General features: G+C 42.5%; 1 protein-coding gene across 1 annotated transcript in view; it reads left to right on the plus strand.

Moving 5' to 3' along the window:
• The first annotated feature begins 6,247 nt into the window (after window positions 1-6,247).
• insrb (insulin receptor b) overlaps window positions 6,248-19,441 on the plus strand; it is a 49,548-nt gene continuing 36,354 nt past the window's right edge. Inside the window, exon 1 of the mRNA XM_049727540.2 lies at window positions 6,248-7,267. Coding sequence (XP_049583497.1) covers window positions 7,180-7,267 — 88 coding nt within the window. The 5' untranslated portion in view covers window positions 6,248-7,179. The remainder of the gene's footprint in view (window positions 7,268-19,441) is intronic.

Raw genomic sequence — 19,441 nt, forward strand, 5'->3', positions numbered from 1 at the left:
CTATTACCTCACTAGAGTTGCCAGAGAAAATCCACGCAGGTATTTTGGTGTTTTTTCCAAGGCCGGAACAGATTAATGGAATTTCCATTTACTTCACTGGAGAAAGATGATTTGATTTAATACGTGTCTTTTGAGTTACGAGCGTGCTCAGTGTCACGGAACGAATTGAATTACATCTACCAATAATGATAATTTATAAGAATTTAATAGCGGAGAAAAGCCAGGGAGAGCTAGCAAACAGGTCACGTCAAGCTGAAAAATGAACTATTGCAAATCAGTGAATTTATAAAAAGTTACCATAGCCCCATCTTATGGGTTTGAGGCGGGGGGGGGGGGATTGCCCGCCTAATGCAAAATCACCATAGGAGCGTGTGCATGCGTGTGAAAGGAAGCAACCAAACAAGTGTGTCCTTGTTTTGCCACTGAGTGGGGAAAGGTTTGATGTAACGCAGCACACACATACATGGTGTTTACCTTCCTCTGCCTCCACCCCAAGTCAGCGCCTCTGAGGAACCAGCGACATTGATTTGACCTTGACCGTGTGTATTCACGCCGCCTCCAATGCGTCGCTGTGACAATACATGGATAAAGCTGTCACTGACATATCCTCCCGGCGAGGAAGGACGTTGAGGTTCTAGCTGGCTGGGCCATGTCCTTAGTTGTGATAAAAACGGATCTCTTGGCCCTTCAGTACTTGGCCTCGGGGAGCTCCTATCAGCGTGTGAGAAAGAACAGCCGGCGGAATTCTCATCCCTGAGAATTAATGTTAAAAATGAAGGAGTCAAAATAAAATATTATTCTTTTTAGGAGAATCATCAAAACTGTATGGGTGAGGCAGCTACGATTAAGTCCATAAATCTACAATATCTGTTCTTGCCATGTGGCCTGGGTTGTCCTCTTAAAATATTTGGAAGTTACTTCACTAGATAAACTATAGGATCCTGGCTGAGCCACAACCAATATGGCTGCCAAGTAGTTTTGGCGGCCATATTGGTTGGGGCAAGTTCCAGTTGAAAGAAAGAGCCACTGGGGCCAGACAGGAAAAAATGTTGGCTTTAGTCGATTAATCGTTACTGGCACCACAATGCTCAATAGGTGTGTATTGCATGAGGAGCCACTGAGCATTTTACAAATGTATCGATTTATTTTGTTTGTGTTAATCATATATTTATCAGTGTTTTCTTAAAAATATTAATTTTATTATTTAATTTTAATCAATATTTATGTACAATAACTTGGCTGGTCGCTAGGGCGGCGCCCTGGCGCCATCGCCTGACGAGCCACCACGGGTCGTTTGGTTTATGTTTTCATAAAGAGGTCAAAAAGATGACCTTGACAGTACTGTTGTGTGAGTGTGTGTGTCGAGAACGTTACTGTGTGTGTGTGCGTGCAGACAGGGGACACACGACATGCAGAAGAGTGACAGAGATAGAACAGGCCCTACTTTTGAAAAAAACTCTGCTGTACATCTCGTGACTTTATCATGGAAGCGGCTGCACAATGCACTTGTCAGCATTGACACAAAGTACGCGGCCAAAAGAAACGACAGGTCCCAAACGAGCTTCTGTGTTGAGATAGTCGTGTTTGTCACGTTAGTGCTATCAACTTTCACACCAATGTTTAATGTTATCACTTCCAATATACTCTATCTGTCATTGTATATATTTCTTCATTCATTTAAATGTATTTTATTTGTAATTGTGATATTATATTTTATTATTGTGTTGAAAATCAATTAATTTCATTCATCTGTTATCTTTTCAGGAGATTCTAATTCCATTTTTTGATGAGGATTTTTTTTGTCCTATTGCTTAGTATGCCTTTTCCATGAAAACTATATTTGCGAGTTTCTTTTCATTATTATTATTTTTTTATTATTTTTTTAAATTTAAACAAATGTCACTCTTTTCTCCTTGTCACTCACGCTGTTTTTATAGTTAATGCCACTGGGGGAGAGCCTCATTATGTTGTTGCAATACACCAGGGGGATATGCGAGTTCAAATGCCCGGAGGAGGCAGCCAGTTTGTATTCACAAAATAGCAGACAGCTACAGTGTTATTTTTGACATGTGTACCATTTCTGTGTCTTTCCCGTTGTTGCAATTATAGAAACACAAGAGTATAATTTGTTTAATCAGTATTTAAAATATTTTCGGCACTTACAGCCACACAGTAAATTGGTCAACTGACAGGATTTTTACAAAGCTGTCTTTATTGTTATCGGAAACATCAGAACACTTCTTGCCTTGAAGGGGGGCTTATACTTAAGCTATAATACACCTAGGTCACTAATCTTTAAGGCTTTAAGATCAGGGGTCAAATTCTACAATGTGATTAGTTTACCGAGGGGTCAAAACCAATAAATAACACACGCGCTAAGAGGATCATTTCACAGTCATTCTTTTTTTTTTTTTTTTGTGGGGGTCGTATACAGTATGCAGCTCGAAGAGATCTGTTGACGATGTACCTATACAGGAAGCTGGCGATGTAAAGCACTTAAACAAGGGAGACCTTTGAAGAGGATAATCCAGAAGAACTTTGTCTGTTTAGGATCATCTTTGTCGGACATGTTGTAGCTCACCCTTATTAGCCTAACACTACTTCTGACCTCATTCCTGAGCCTTCCACGTCAACCAAGGCAAAAAAAAAAAATTCTCAGTCATCGAACATGCAATCTCGATGCTGAGACTCGAACCCAGAACCTCGCCACTGTGAATCAAACAAGCTAACCGCTAACTGTACATAATCCCGTTTGCTCTGATGTTGAACTTTCATAGACACATTCGACTTGCCTTGAAGACAAAATATTCAGTTGGACCGAAAATCCAATCTACTGAATGCGTTTATTTTTAGAGCCACCTCCAAGAGAGCATTGCAGTGGATTAATCTCCTCCAAGTTATTTGATTGCAAGTAGTACCTGTGTATCGTGCAAAGAAGAGCCGTGTGTATCTGAGTGTAGGCGTCAGACAGCACGGTGAGCGTAAAGCGATGTGTTTTGACTAGATTCCATTGGCCTTAGTCCTTCAGACCCGTGACATTTAATCTCTCTAAGACCTCATTTACTCTGTTCACTGGGTAACAACATTCCTCAGATAAACAACAAGCCCCGCTCCACAAGCTCTCGGCGGGCCGAGGCCAGCGTGTAACCATCCGTGCACACAAACAGCACCCCTACTATGTGAGTGGGAAGGAGTCGATGTTCTGTTCATATTTTCACATCGATTCTTACGTACCGTAATTTCCGGACTATAAGTCGCGGTTTTTTTCATAGTTTGGGTGGGGGGGCGACTTATACTCAGGAGCGACTTATATATGTTTTTTTTTTCACAAATTTTTACTTGATCATTAAGACATCACTTACAAGTATAGTTGACCACTTCCCATGTTATTTTTAGTATAGTTGATCACTTCACATGCTTTTATTTCTTTATCTTGAACATATTCAAAACATAAAAAATAGAGAAAACATCAAATAAAGCAATTAACACTTTAAAGCACCATATCCAAGTCCACTGTCTGCTGTATGTACACTTGCTCCATTTTTGCTCCTCTTATATTTATTATTATTATTTATTATTATTTGTTTATTTATCATTTATTCAATACTCTTATTTATTCATTGTTAGTGCCTTCTTGGTTTTTTTTGTGTTGCTTGTATGCATATGTGTACTATCTCACCGAGGGATAGTGGAAATGTAATTTCTATCTCTTTGTGTGTCTTAGTATATAAAAAAATATATCGACGATAAAGCAGACTTTGAATTTGATAAAACAACCAAAAAAAATTATATTTTCAGACGAAACTGGATGAGGGCGCTCTAAATTTTACCGTTGGCCGTGACTCATCAACTGGGTGGGCTTAAGAAAAATGGCACCAAAAAGAAACTCATATTTTGCAGGTTACAAACTTCAAGTTGTAAAATATGCAGCTGAAAACAGTAATCGAGCAGCAGAAAGAAAGTTTGGAGAACCGTGATGTACCAATGGATTACTATTTCAAGTGACGTCAGTAGCGCGGCGCGCCGGTTGTTTACATACAAACGTGCCCACACAAGGACTACCATCATTAGCGGTGATCATTTCTAAGTGACACGGAGGACAAAGAGTTTGAAGGAATTAAGGATTTGGAGTGACATAGAAGGTTTGAAAAACTATTATGGCTTTTACGCACGCCCGGTCTCTACTGAGTCGGGGGCCGACGCTCGGCCGAGTGGCTGTCCGCGAACGGTGCGCGGGGCTCGGACATGGCCATTACGCACGCCCGGTCTGTCTGGAAGTCCACGCCGCCACACGCTTGGAAGTTTGTTTTGTTTAATAAAGAGCCGTTTACCAAACCTACGTCGATCCTTGTACTTTGTTAACGCTACAATATAGTTATATAGTAGATCTGTGGAATAAAGACGAGGCTGACGTCAGGGCGCACGCGCGGCGATGTTGACAAAGGACGAGGAATTTGATCGATGGATTTAATGGAATTAAAGTGCACGGATGGTTTGATAATATTATTGGCTTGTATTATAGTTATTTAAAATATAGTTTATCTATCGTTATATGAGCCTGTGGAATATTTTGAAGCGCAAGCGCCCTCAGCCGTGCGCACCCATTGTTGACAAAGAACGATCGATGGATTTAATGAATTGGAGTGACACCGATGGTTTTATAAACATGTTATTCATGTAATAGTTGTCCTTAATCACTCTATATGTTACGTCAGGCCCGTTCTCAGCTCTTTGTTTGTGTTTGTCACGTTAGCATACCTATCGTTTAACCTGTTGTTGCTATTTAATGAATTGGAGTGACACCGATGGTTTTATAAACATGTTATTCATGTAATAGTTGTCCTTAATCACTCTATATGTTACGTCAGGCCCGTTCTCAGCTCTTTGTTTGAGTTTGTCACGTTAGCATACCTATTGTTTAGCCTGTTGTTGCTATTTAATGAATTGGAGTGACACTGATGGATTTATAAACATGTTATTCATGCAATAGTTGTCCTTAATCACTCTATATGTTACGTCAGGCCCGTTCTTAGCTCTTTGTTTGTGTTTGTCACGTTAGCATACCTATCGTTTAGCCTGTTGTTGCTATCGTTTAGCCTGTTGTTGCTCGTTCATGACTGTTTTTGGTGTGGGATTTTGTCGAATAAATTGCCCCCAAAATGCGACTTATACTCCGGAGCGACTTATATATGTTTTATTTCACTTTTTGGGGCATTTTATGGCTGGTGCGACTTATACTCCGGAGCGACTTATAGTCCGGAAAATACGGTAGGTTCACCTGATTGGCCCAGCGCGTCAGAAAGGAAAATTTGGTTTTGTTGTGATGACATAAGCTTCTTGGCTAGGACAGGTTTCATTACAATTGAATATTTGCTATGCAAATCTAAAAGGAACATAGTGTGCACCTTCCTGGCTTCAGGCAGGTGTTCCATTTCCTGGCTGCAAGGCCAAGGCGGCAGGCAATGTTTGTACTGCCAATTTGTTTTGTCCACAATCTAGAAGCAATCATAGCACAAAAAATAGGGGGATGTTTTATTTGTCACTTTTATTCTTCTACTTGGCAGGACATCAACAACTGGCTATAAACTAGTTGAAAGATGACTATGACTAAGAGACTGTGTTAAAGGGAGTTGAAGAACCTTTAGGCAAAAGTAGTGCTTTTCCATCAACTTGTGGTATTTTGGTGCCAAGGAACAATGTTAGTGGGAGTTGAAGAACTTTTAGACAAAAGCAATTTTGCCGCAATCTTGTGACGCTATGTTGAGGTGTGTTGAAGCATGTTATTTCAACCAATAGAGTATTTTGCTACCATTTGGGGACATTTTGGTGACAAAAAACAACAACATTGAAGTGAGTCGAGGAGCTTCATCTAGAAAGTGGTGCGCTATTTTGCCAAAGTAAATGCAGGTAAGTTGAAGTGAGCTTTATTTGGACAAAAATAGTACTTTGCCACCGGCATCTATATCAACTAATCAGCCAAACTTTAATTTGTAGAGTGCTTCATGTAACTCAAAATGCTTGACACTTTTAAAATTAATTCCACCGCAAATTACTCTGCCACCTTATAAAAAAAAAAAAAAAAAAAAAAAAAGATCCTCGTATTTGTTTTGCTTCTTGACAAAAGACCACCGGAGTTATTCCCTCCGATTCAGACGCTCCAGATCCGAACTGCGGCTCAGCCCCATTCAGGGAACAGAGTCCGTTCCGCGTTTTGAGGACCTCCCTCGCGTTTGGCCCAGCTGGAGTGAGTGGCAGGAGTTGTTTACTGGGCGAGATCCTCGAGCAAGGAGACACGGAAAGAGGGGCAACCTGACGGAGAGAAAACCAACCACAGCCACAGACGGGAACTTTTACATCTAACCCGTCTTTTTATTTTTTTGTATTCTAAACTATTTTTCCTTTTTCTCATTTTGTCTGTGATCAGCGCCGAAATCGAGACGCGCGTTCGACGTGTTTTCTTTCTACTGCAACTCCGGCGCCGACGCGGAAAGCTGGTTTGTTTTGGATTAGCTGGCTAGCTAGCTAGCTTTAGCTACACCGCTCCTCCTTCTCGACCTCCTCCTTCCTTCCTCCCTTCCATCGGCTAATCTAAGGAAAGGAAACGGGCAGCGTGGTACGACTTTTTCCCCACTCTAGGCTACACGTCGCCGTCATTCTTTTCCAAGTGGAACTAGAGACAATTAGCTTCCACGTTTGCCCTTTTAGAGACCCCCTCCCCCCTCTCCCTGCTCCCAGCGCCGTCTTGGACGTTTTATTTTTTTACGGCGTTGGCTGCTGCTGCCTCAGAGGGGGTGAAGGAGTTCACGGGATAGTCGCAGCTCCACATCCAGGCACGTTTTTCCTGCACGTAACTGCCCAAAGGAAGTTTGATCTCGCTGGAATGTGCTCTCTACGCCCGTGGAAGGACTTTATTTCTTGCGATTCATAGAATAAAGGATCTTGAGGAGAGCACATGACGGTGGACTGTCGCCTTCACTTATGGAAAATGAACATTTCGACACAAACGTTTGTCACCAGAAGCATAAAGCACCGTTTTTAGGGAACGCACCACGACTTCGGACCAGGGGGTATCCGTTTATTACCGGGCCGAGTGGGCCCTTGGTTGAAGTGATCGGTTAAGGTTTTTTTTTTTTTTTTTTGAGGTGTCCACATTGAAGTTTTTGAGTTTGACGCGTCAAAATGAGGCGGTGGACGCTTGAACTGGGTGCACAACTTGTGCTGTGGATCGTTTGCATCATATGCCAGCCTGGACTTATTAAGGGAGAAAGTAAGTACACGCTCTTTTTGTGCTTTAGTATTTTATTAGATTGTCCATTTCCGAAATGTGACTTAATTTTAATAGACGTGTAAAAAATCGAAATAATGTACTTCCGTTTAAAATAAGTGAACCATAATTTAAAAAAAATAGTTGGCTTCCTAATAAAATTGAAACGGCGATAGAATAATCATAAAGTATGTTTGAAAAATATAAAGTAGTTTTATTTAAAAATACCAGAAATGTTTAAAAACAATCATCTTATGATATCTAATTTTATTACACGACGAATGTTTTACAGCGATTATAGACTTACTGCATTCTATCGACATTGATCAAGCCGTGTTGATATGCATGGCGCATGCGCAAAAGGTTATGTTTGTTTCCCCCCTATGTTGCGCGTGGCTGCGCGCCAATAATTGCTATTCTTGCGTAAACCTTCGGAGAAATACGACACGGACGCGCCACTCCACCCACGCGGTCTGTTGTCCCCGCTAAGGCGGTCGCGTCGAAGCGTCCTCCCTGCGGTGGGCCGCTCCGACGGGTTCGAAGTGGGAGTAGCAAGATGCGGGCCTGCGTGCGCTGCAGCTAGGCCCTTCCATGGCGACGCGCGCGCATGCACGCTCCCGCAACAGCCACGACGTAAACACATTACGCACGAGAAGCGGCGGATTATCCACCATCCTAGGATGAAAACACTTGGGCGGGGAACAACCCCCCCTCTCCCGCAAACCACCGAGGACATGTGTTGTTTTTATCAATGAATTTGAGGGTGAGGAGTTGATCGGAGTAAAACGATTTCTAATCTGAACCGTGCGGCGATAACAACCTTTCTGTGAATGTGGTGTAACGTGCTACAGCTATTTCTCAACCTATTTGGTGGATCTAAAAAAAAAAAAAAAATTACACACGTGACACCTTGATGTTCTTTCATAAAGAACATGGAACGAACCTCATGTTCAAATTCTCTTGGCATGCCATCAATACATATACATAAAATTGTTACTCAACACAATTTATAATGACAAAATATCAATTGTTGGGCTAATAGCATAATTTTCAAAGTCATTTTTAATTTACTGTGACGGTGTTGATTTAAAAAGATACTAATTGTCTTGCTAAATATTGTTTTCTTTATGTCTGTCTATCTTCGAAATCATCCAGATATAGTTGAATCAAGAAAATTTAATGAACTCTTGTTTGTTGAACTGGCGTGATAGCGCAATTAAAGTCATATTTACACATTTTTGAGGAAAAAAAATCAGCAAACAAGAAGTAAATTCCTCTCAATTCAGTCTTTGGTTACCATGGCCTCGATGACTGAAAATCATCAACAGTACGTGGAGAAAAAAACAGTTTTTAGAAAGCAAATTGGTATACATTTTTTTGAAATAGTAACAGTTATTCAATTTAGACTAACTGTATTTATCCTGAAAGCTCGATTGTAAACATGCACCAAATGTTAAGTGCCTGGGGACAACTGCAATTAAGAATTGGCGCTGCTGAATCTATAAAACGGATTTAACATTGATGTGTTGCTTAATATTGGTAAATTCCCATCAAAGGCTTGCTTTGATCATCGAAAATTCTGTTATCAAATTGAATGTCTTCATCATAATGTGATTATTTTTGTAGCAATTCCTCCAAGGTTCTACTTGTGTATAGAATTGCCTGGCAAGTCAAACAGTCCTCTGTCTATTAATTTTGAATATTTATAGTATATTTGATTATTTTCTTTATATTTAGTTTATTAACGTGTTTGTAATATTCCAAGTTAGAAAGTGCCTCATTAGAGATAGTTTCCAAAGGGTGTTGCGCAAGTCCACAACAAATTGACGCGAACCTAAAGCTCACACGTACAGTTAAAGCGAACCACAATAATGTGACAAGTGCGTGCCTGTTTCAGCCAAGTGTTGCGATTGAGACCGTGCCCTGCATTTCTTAAAATGGCTGCTTCCTCTGGCCAGGTTCAAAGCAAATGCTGTGGACACTCCACACAGGTCATGTATGCAGACAGCGCAGAGGCCCCTGAAAGGGGTCTTATGAGACCGGGCGGGCTACTTGTACCCCTCCTTCCTCATTCTTTCTTTCTCTTTCTGTGTGTCCCTCTAGGGGAGCGGGGTACATGCCATTGGCTGCTTCTGGCGCCTTATTTACTCAATTCTCCGCTTAGTGACCATATTTGGCACTCTTGAGATGTTGACGCTTAAGCGGGTGCGGGGGTCAACAACCAAAATACTCGGAATATGCCGTTCTAAGAATGCTTCCTTCTGGTAGCTCAACGTCACTCTTGGTATAAGGAGAAGCCGAATTGATAAATTCACCACGTCACGGCGTCGATGAGCCCGGGTCCTAGATAATGTCGTAAAGATGTTTTTTTTTTTTTTGTTTTTTTTGCAGGCTGTTTTTAATAGATTTCGATGGGCTTGTTTGTCATAGTTATCAGCAAACGGTTTTCTGAAGTAACTGCTGAGCTGTCTCCTGGCCGAACTTGTGAAAAACAAGTTGTGCAACCCGGAGCCTGGCCCCCTTCTTGTTCCCCTCAGCCAGTGTGTATTTATGCATGTGATGTTACGTATGTTTTCCACCGCCTGACTTTCTGTAACCGCCTCTGTCCGCTTGCATAGCAAAGGCAGACAGCTCTCGCCGTGACGGCTGTCAATCAATGAAATATTCGTTGAGGTCTTATCTGTTGAGGAAAAACAAGTGACGGGATCAACATTGCTCTACCTCGCAAAGACAGACTATGTCGATGCGCACTTCTCGCTATGACAAATTGGACTTTGACTACAATGCGAATCTCCGTATTGTCAATTTATGTCAACAGCTTTTATTATGTGGGTGTTTTTGGTTTGGCTTCTTGATACAGTCATTTTGATTTGGTCAAAGAAAAATCCTCCAAAGACCATCTCGTCAAAAGCCCATTGTTTTTTGTTTTTTTAAATAAACCGGGTGATGACAACTTGGGATAATGAATTCAATATCTAACAAAGATGATTACTAGGCAATGTTCTTCAAATATCGACACAGCTCAAAATTAGACTGTCAGATTTTTTCTTCTATCAGTTCTTAAAAATCAGAGGAAAAAATTGGGGGAATACCCAAATGGTCCTCTTTTGTGCCCAGTCCAATTATGAATGAATATTTTCAAACGGCCCCTCCCGTGGTGCGTTTACGTCGCTTTGATCCTAACAAAACCAAACCACCAGTGGTTATTAGCCCATTGGTGTTGGTTAATAACATTAGTTTATACTGGCTGTGGCTGGTTTCTAAATGAGGAAGCTGGAGTGTGGAAGCTGGAGTGTGGAAGCAGTAGCGACAATAAGGAAGTTGAATTTTGATTTTATTTTTTTTTTGCTAACACCAAGCTGGTTGAAAACACACATTTAAGGAAGACGGTCCCCTCCGAGCGCTTGTGTTTGTCGGTGCTGAAGAGCACAGTGGCATTTTCCGGCAATGCCGTGCACGTTGTGGAATGCGTTTGAAGTGGCCCACCATGCCTGTGCTATTGTCAGCGTGTGTGCGTGTTGTGTGCACGCCAATCAGTATGCACCCCCGTCACTCGCTGCCGTCTGCTGGATCTCATCTCCAAAGCTCTCGATCGGTTCACTTCCAGCCAACGTATGTGAACTGCGTGTGTGTTTGGAAGAGGCAGTTATGCACGGGAACAGTGTGTACCATGTCGCAGAGCCGCAGCCAAATTTGTAGGAACCGCCTAACAGCGAAACGTACATAGCCGAGCCCCCTTAAAGGTCAGACTGCTTTAATCGAGCCCGAGACGAGTAGCAACTCTTCCATATGTTCACTTTCTGGACCATTATAATTTAATAACAAGGTATCAAAGTAATCGATATGTAAATAATATAAAATGATCATTTTATATCATTCCTCGGAAATCACAATGTCCCTTTACTGGTGAGCTATTTTTAGAAAAGGTTGGTGGGCTTGAAAGCGACCTGGTGTTAGCAAGCACCATGGTGGCGACCCCTGCCCGAAAGGAAGTCGGGGTTCTTTCTTAAACGCTTCCGCCACTGCTCTTATCTGACCAAGTTCCCTTTTCAACTTCAACTAATTTGGCAATTTGTTTCCTTGTTTGTGAGCAGTTTATCACAGACTGCCAATGGCAATACAAGAAGCAAGATGGAATTCAAACACCATTTTTTACTTTAACTTCCACTTCAATATGGGAAACAGCAGATGTCTTTGGGACTGAGTTTTAAACAAAATAGCATGATCGTGAAAGAATGTGAATAATGTGCACTCGAGTACAGTTCCCGCTCTTCGGACCACCCGTGGAAATGGCAAGGGAAATGTTTAAGATGGGCTTCTGATTTGTCACTATCTTGCCATTTCTGCCTTCAGAGCGCTCACATGAAAGGATTCCCGAGTGTCCTTCCCGGCATCACGTCAAACTGTGAATGGAGGCGGCGGTCACAACACGTACACGTGTCTTTAACAGCGGCCCTGTTTGTTTTAATTCAGACCTTATCTGATGCCATCGGGCCCCGACTTTCATTCCTCAACGGAGAAGCCATGGCTGTTTATGTAAACCCCTGCTCACTGCACAGAAATGTGGTCTGCGTCGGAGTGGGGGGGGCGGGGAATTGCGCATGCAGGCGAAGAGAGTGCGCCGTTACGCCACGCCGCAACAATCCGATTCGATAGTCCTCGTTGCCGTTCACTTTGGCCCTATTGAAACCGTTGGTGGCTTTCCGCTGTTAAATCCAAGAGCCAACGCTGGTATGTGCGGATGAGCCAAAGAATCCCTTTGAGGCCGTTGCAGGACCAGACACTTAGACTGTGGCTTTGTCCTAATGTGAGTAATTTCCAAGTCAAACCTTTTCTTCCATTTAGAGCTCGTAAGTTTAAGTACCAGTGTACTGTACACAAGTCACGTCTCTTTTCGTCCCCACACATAACCAAACTCTTCACATAGCAAGTAGCATTTCTTTTAGCCAGCTAGAAAAGCGTTTTGCTTTACCCATCGGTGGCTGGTATTGCCATACTTTGCAAGTACTCGACTATGTATTGATATTCATCCATCCCTGATATTTAGTAATCTTTATGAATTAAGGGTTAGGTTAGGTTTTCCCCAAAAGCTAAACTTTAAATTACACGTAAAAACAAAAAATGAAAATACCTCATGCGAAAAACAAAGAAAAGACATTTTTAAATAGTGTCAAAAATAAATGTGTGTGTTTTTGTTGACTGTGTTCTGGATGCCATGTAACTGAACCTGATGCATTCAATTTATTTTGAGGACTGTCATATGACTGAGAAGTGGTCGTCTGACACACAACCCAATGACAAACTGCCAACACATCAACATGCTCACACTTGCGCGCTTCCACTTTATTTTGACAAGAATGAATTTTCTGATGGCGTTACCTATAAATCCTCCCATGATCATAAATATTACCCTTCCCGTAAATACTGACTTAACTGTGACGTTAGACTTATGTTGCAATGATTTATGGTGTAATACTGCTGTTTTTGTCCTTTACAGGGAAGTCAAACCCCAAAGTTTCTCTCCAGTAATATGTTGTATGTGCCACCACTAGTCTAAAAAACGCATTCTGATTAATATTGTGTTCGTGGGATATGAAGTAAGCAGCAAAAATCACCCATTTTTCTCCATCTCAGTTGGCGGCCATTTTGCCACCTGGCGACTGTGATGTCATTTTCAGTCGACAGCAAGTAGCAAAATGGCCGCATCATGAGATGGGTAAAAACAGGTGGATTATGCCTGTTTAATTCATATTCCATAAACTAAACGTTAATCAGAACATTGTGTTTTGACCAGAACAACGAAAATCTGGGAGTTTGACTTTTATTAAATAGAGGGGGATATATAAAGCTCTTCATCTCGTTTTAGTTTAGGAGACAATCGGTTAAGTGTAAACAATCGTATTGGTTAATTGGATGGATTTACACAGCTCTGTATTGTAACCAAATCAAATACGTAATGCTCATCAATTGTCTTTGGGGACGCTCCAGCTGCTATTATTATACCAAGTCCCCAGGACAGAGCCACATTCCGAATCCGGTACTGCGATCATGACACGTTTCCGCTTTGCTATCATGGTGCGCGTTTTTTTCCATGACATGCCTGACACAGTATCTGTAACAGGTCTGCTCATAAAATGCTGGCGCAGGTTAAATATTGATCTTGCAGTGTCTTTCTGCCCTCATTGTAAATGTGTTATTCCCCCTCTCACCACGCCCATGCCACGTCGTCCCTCACCCACCCCCCCCTTCTGCTGATGGGGGTAAGAGAGTTCATTGTTATCCTCTGATTTGTTTTTCTTTCACACTGCAGATACAGCCAGCCCGCACAACGCACATACACCACTTCTCTTTCAATCCTGGTTCACACTTCTTATCACCCCCCCTTTATTTTTATTTTTTTTGTTTCTGCCCTTTTTGCACCATCTGGACCCAAGTGACGGCGACCACGTACACCACCTGCACCTGACCCACAGTCGCGCTCGCTTCCACGGGCTTTCTGATTATGTAGCACCTCATCTCTGCGTGTGTTTGTTTGTTAATGTCCTCGCGGACGACGTGCGTGTCAGTTGGGGCCGAGGGTGTGTTTGTGTCCTTGTGAACTAGCCTTTCAGATGGGTTGCCAAGGTGACTGAAAATGCCGTGCCGAAGTTTCGCATGCTTTATCCCGATTAACCTCGGAATATTTAACATACTGTAATGACAAACGACTCGCCTTGAGTTATGTATACTAACACTGCTTTAACTATGGAAAGCATTTTGGGCCAAAAATGATAGTGACACCTCCATTTAAATGCTACTTCAAACCACAACCTCTTAAACTCCATCACCGTGCCTTTCAAAAGGGAGCATTGTATTTGGCACATTACATGCACAACATTCAAGAGCGCATGTGGTAGCCAGTTCAAATATTAATACAATTTTCATACACGCTGACGCGAGGCAAAGTTATAATTTTTTGGTGTGCATGCGTGTAAAATAACTTTTGCCACATTTATGATTTAACAGCACTTGGGGTTCACGGTGATCATTTTACATGGTGAAAAACAAAGTGTACAGTGCGGCGTTTTCTTGTGCCTTCCACCAATTTACAGTTAACGTCACTCTGGAATCCTCTTCTGCTCACTAAGTAACATCCCTGAAGAAGGAGGGATAAGATTTTTCCTCAAGGCGCTGTTCTAGGAACTAAGAATGTTCCTTGTTTTACTGCACTTAGCCCAAAAACAGTACTTAGCCTCCAGACTTTCTTAGAACTATAAAAAAAAACGACCTACCACACAAGCATGGACCAATATACCCTCAGAGCGTGAATTTACGCATAGCATATTCTCTTGTTGTCCATAAATGTTTTAAAATGACTTAGCTATCAATGTTATTAGGCTAACGTGTTACTTTGTTTAATCAAATCAACTATTAATTTCCACATGATATATATAAATCACCAATACCGACCCGAAATTGGAACTTGGAATTATTTGGACCATTTCTACCTATCACAAGCAAATATTTTACGAGAAAATTAATAAAACGATTTTCGCGAATGGTATTTGCCAAAGCATCAATTTAGATGTTCTAACGTCTTAGTCGGCATGTGTGTTTTTGTCACATGCCTCTAGCCGCTGTAATGTTTAACCGGTCACCAGATCAGACGCTTCGGCCGTGACCTGCTCTGAAGAAAGATTATTTAAGGACGAGTCAAGGCAATGCGAGATGCTAATTGTGAATGAATGGAGACACGGCAAGTCAATTGCACTCACTTTCCTCCCCTGCATCAAACGTTTCTAATTCACTTAGCGTTTATCAGCTCCGTATTAAACCATATCTTACGGATAATGAATGGATTTCATTTACACACCCTCCACTCCAGGGACTTCTCGGTCAGGGGTAAAGATAGTATAAAGGTATAGTGTAGATTGTGCAACGGGTGCGCAATGGAAAAGGTAGCGGGACGAAGAGATATGGAAAGAGCGGCTCGTGTGTGTGCGCGCGTGCGTGTGATTTTCCGGCTGCAACCGGTGAGAGTTGGTGGTTGATCAGCACAGACAAACGGGCCATTAAACTGACCTGGCCCTTGGGCTCTCAATCCCTCTGCCCGCTACGCTATCCCCTCACTGGCTCCCTCTTTTCTCTCTCCATTTGTCCATTTTCTTCCTTAGCCCTCGTGGCTTCCAAAGTTTTTTTCTACCTTTCTTCTTCTTCCCCTTCCCAGTCCATTTTGTCTTATTCCTTGTCTCATTCTTTGCGGTTTGAGTAAAGGTCTACAATCCTAATTTGGATCAGTTTCAAATATATATGCACCTACCTGTATAAATAAATATTTTTTGTTTTGTTTGGTCGAATGCATTATTCATGGGAAAATGGAGGAACATGTTTTTGCCTCGTCCTTCTACTCTAACTAAGACAACACACCCGAACATAAACTGCATGCCGCTAATGTCATCTTATGTTGGTGTTCTTTTCACATCTCGTCTTGCTTTGGGAACTTTTTTCAGTTTTTATTACATGCGGAATCCCAAGAGAACAGAAATGTCTCACACTTACTAACTAATGAAAGAGCATAAAAATATGCTGGTGTGATTGTAACTATTTTGCTAGTTTGCGTTTTTTTTTTCCAGTTTGTAGCTCAAGGCTAGTAGAATTGCAGTTATAGATTCAAATACATTTTGAATTATGTCACTTATACATTTACAACACAGGATATGGCATGTTAGCATTTAGCATTAGCTGTCCCATCACACCTTACTGTAGCCATTTTTTGTATTCATATCAACGTTTACTTCAAATGCAAACTACATTAAAGTTTAAGAGCCCATCCGTGATATTAATTCCCCTTTTTAAATGTCGACACCATTGGGTAAGTAGACGGACAGGTTCATAAACCATATAATAGGACGGAAGAAGCTAATAGGACATAGCGATCAGGCAAGCAGGCGTAGCTCCGAGTCATGTCGCTCTGGTTTGCGGCTCGGAGCGTTGGTGTGGCCTGACCGTGCAGCTGCTGCCGTGTGGCTGCAAGTCAAGCAGGCCAACTGGGGCCCGACGGCCTCCCTCTCGGGCCGAGGTTCACCACACCAAGACTGCGCCGCGCGCTCCGCTTGCTAACGTGGGAAGATGAAAAGAACATCAGATGTTTTCTGTATTACTCACACTGCGTGAGTAATACACACACACATGCGTGTCGATTTGTGTGTTCGTGTTGTCTGCTCCTTTCACTGTATTCCAAGCACAGTCTCGCCCATAGTTGATTACCTTTTCCAGTTTCTTCTCCAAATGTGTTGAATATGTCAGGAATGTTGCTCTCCCCCCCAACATGTCAAGCACCACCTGGTTTGGCCGTTTCGTCTAGCGGAGGCGGAATTTTTGGGATTTTTCTGTCTTTGGTTTGCAGCGCGACAAGCAGTCCAATTCTGTTTTTTTCCACGGGCGAGCTCAAATAAACAGCAAACAGTGTCTTTCCACTCACATGTTGTGACATCAAGCTAACGGAAGACAAAGTCTTCCGCCATGCCTAGACTTCTCATTGTGAGGGTTTGAAGCGTGTGCGGAAGATAGACAGAAAAAAAACGGAACGAGGATCCGCGAAGCGAGGAAAATAAAACCTCGGACGCAAAGACAATGACCAACCTATCTGCCGCACATATGGATTGAATTCTTCGTCTTCTCAGTGTCAGAACAAACGTAGGACACAGTGCAGCATACCAAGAAACAGGCAATCAAATAAAGCTGCTTAATGAGATTGTTGAAAAAAAATGTGGAATGATGTCTGTGTAGCAAGCAATTTTTTTTTCTTCAATAATAGCTTTCAGAACAATTTAAGCACAGATTCCTGACCACATCTTGAATTACTTTACGTCACTTGAGCCTTGTTTCCTCCAGGTTATCCGGTTCATTTAGATTCGCCACATGAGATTTTAGATCAGTAAATCCTTTGCAGGTTCGTATTTCGGCGGCAGCTCATCTAGGCGTGATAATGAAATTGCAGAATTTTTAGCCGTAAATACGTATGTGTGTAATCAATTTAACAAAAAGCGCCATTTACGCTTTCATGTTTTTTTTTTTAATGGTGCTATTTTGTTTTTGTTTTCTACTCACAACTCGTATTCCATTGCCAACAAAGACGTGTGATTGAGTGATTATATACTCCGTGTTAACCAAGCAATTTACAGCGGCATATTTAGCCTAGGACAAAAGCAAATCATACCACTATTGCAGCCGACTCCCCAAAGAAAAATGTCAACCCTAACATCCTGACCCAAACCCAATACTGCTCATAAAAAGTGTTTTGTCAAACCACGATTAAGTCTTAGGATACAAATTCAAGACTTGAAATGATCTTTTTTTGTTATTGCGGAGCAGTGTTGCTATTCAATTTGGTTATAAGAGGCACAAATTGAACATTTGGGATTTTTGCTGGATCAGTTCCTATTAGGTAACCTGTTGGGGTCATCAGTACCAACCTCCATTCCAAGGGTCAACCTGAACCAAGAAAATAGTGAGTCATTGTTTTTAAAAACAAGTTTTGATGACTCATCACCCCCTCGCACTCCCCTCATTACTCACTTTAGTCTGACATCTTTAGACTCAGAAGGTAGAAAGAAGCACTTGAGCCAAAGTCACCAGCAGTGCGATTTGGTTTGGGCCTCACTCCCTTTTGGCACGGGGGTCCGAATGTTGCTCTTTTTTACCCGCTTCAATCTGCCACAGCCTGGCCCCGTGCCACGGGCTGTAACGGGACCCGACATTTGTTTATAAATAGGCTGGGTCAGCTCCGCTTGTCATGCTGCCCAATAGCAGGCCTGGCCAGCGGAGGAACAGGTGCTCCGACCCACAAACTCCCTCTCAACCTTCTCAGTCCTCCCCTTCTTGCCATGTCCTCATATGTACAACTCAATCACAAACTCATTTTCATTTCTGCACGGATTTGCAAAAAAGCCGGGAAATTCACCCATTATTTCCTTTTGTCTGCCTTCAAGGTTGGTTTGAATGAAGGTGTACAAGTTGGTGCTGCTCCAAATGAGTATTGCATCCTTGGCGGGGATCCACATCCACCTTGTGCCATTGCCGTGTTTTATTTTCTGTTTGCGGAACAAATTTCCTCGAGCCATACGAGCCTCTTAGACCTCTGGAACCCGTTTCTGTTATTTTGGTTCTCAGATCTTTGTTTTGGAAATGCAAGTTGGTAGGTGTTGATCAAAATGCCTCCCATGCAATTTCTTAGCATCACTTTACACTGCGAAAGCCGCAACTTGGCATGGCTCGCATTGGCAGCTGGCTTAACGTCTCAAGACTTTCCACAGCTATATTAACAAACGAGCATTTTTCTGCCGCCGGGCAGCTCAGAACCGCTGCCACATATTTTTTTCTCCCGGGGTTAGTTCGGCGACTGCGCTGTGGGCAAATCTATAATCAGCAGATCACCTCATGTGAGACAACATGCGGCCAAGATGTCAGGGAGAGGAAACTTGTCACAGTCCAGAGTTAGACAGCCACCTGGTTTCATGCTACACAGGTCTGGTTTCACACTAAGCTAACATGTGGGCTGCCCTTTGCTTGTGAGAGGCCGAGGTGAACTCGGGCCGCAGAAGACTCCGGTCTTACCCTGTAAAACTGCCTGGATCTACTTTCTCTCTGCCAGCCAAACTACTGTGTTGCTTGCAGATTAAATTCTCAGTAGGGCGCACAAGTTTAAAAATAAGAGAAGAATCTGTCTGAAATTGCAGCTACACCCCGCTAGGCTGCACCTGTGGGGGCTCATTGAATTAAGCCAAAGAACATAAGATACACTTGTAGACGGATTTAAATACAAAAGGTAGGTTTGGGTTATTTCGGGTCGCCTCTGTACGTCCGTGAAATTCATTTCCCTTACATCCGGGCCAGTTGCGCAAATCTCTCCTGGAGGTCTGCAGTGTGGTACAGTATGTTCCAGTCTGCACTCCTCTGTTCTGTTAGTCCATTCTCTACGGCAAAACAAGCCCCGTCCGTGTCTCTGTGCCCCCCCCCCCCAGCCCCTCCCCATCCCCAAGGCTCATTAGAGGCTGATTGGGTTGTTATTGTAATTAAGAGCTCTTGTGTGGCCAGTGAGAGCGGTCTCAGTGGGAGGGTGGGCGATAAAGGGGGTCACGGTCACTGTCCAACAAACCAAACGCCCACCCACCACTGCATGCTTCTCCACCTGCACGT

The sequence above is a fragment of the Syngnathus scovelli genome, chromosome 10, assembly GCF_024217435.2.
Source record: "Syngnathus scovelli strain Florida chromosome 10, RoL_Ssco_1.2, whole genome shotgun sequence".
Classification (NCBI taxonomy): Eukaryota; Metazoa; Chordata; class Actinopteri; order Syngnathiformes; family Syngnathidae; genus Syngnathus; species Syngnathus scovelli.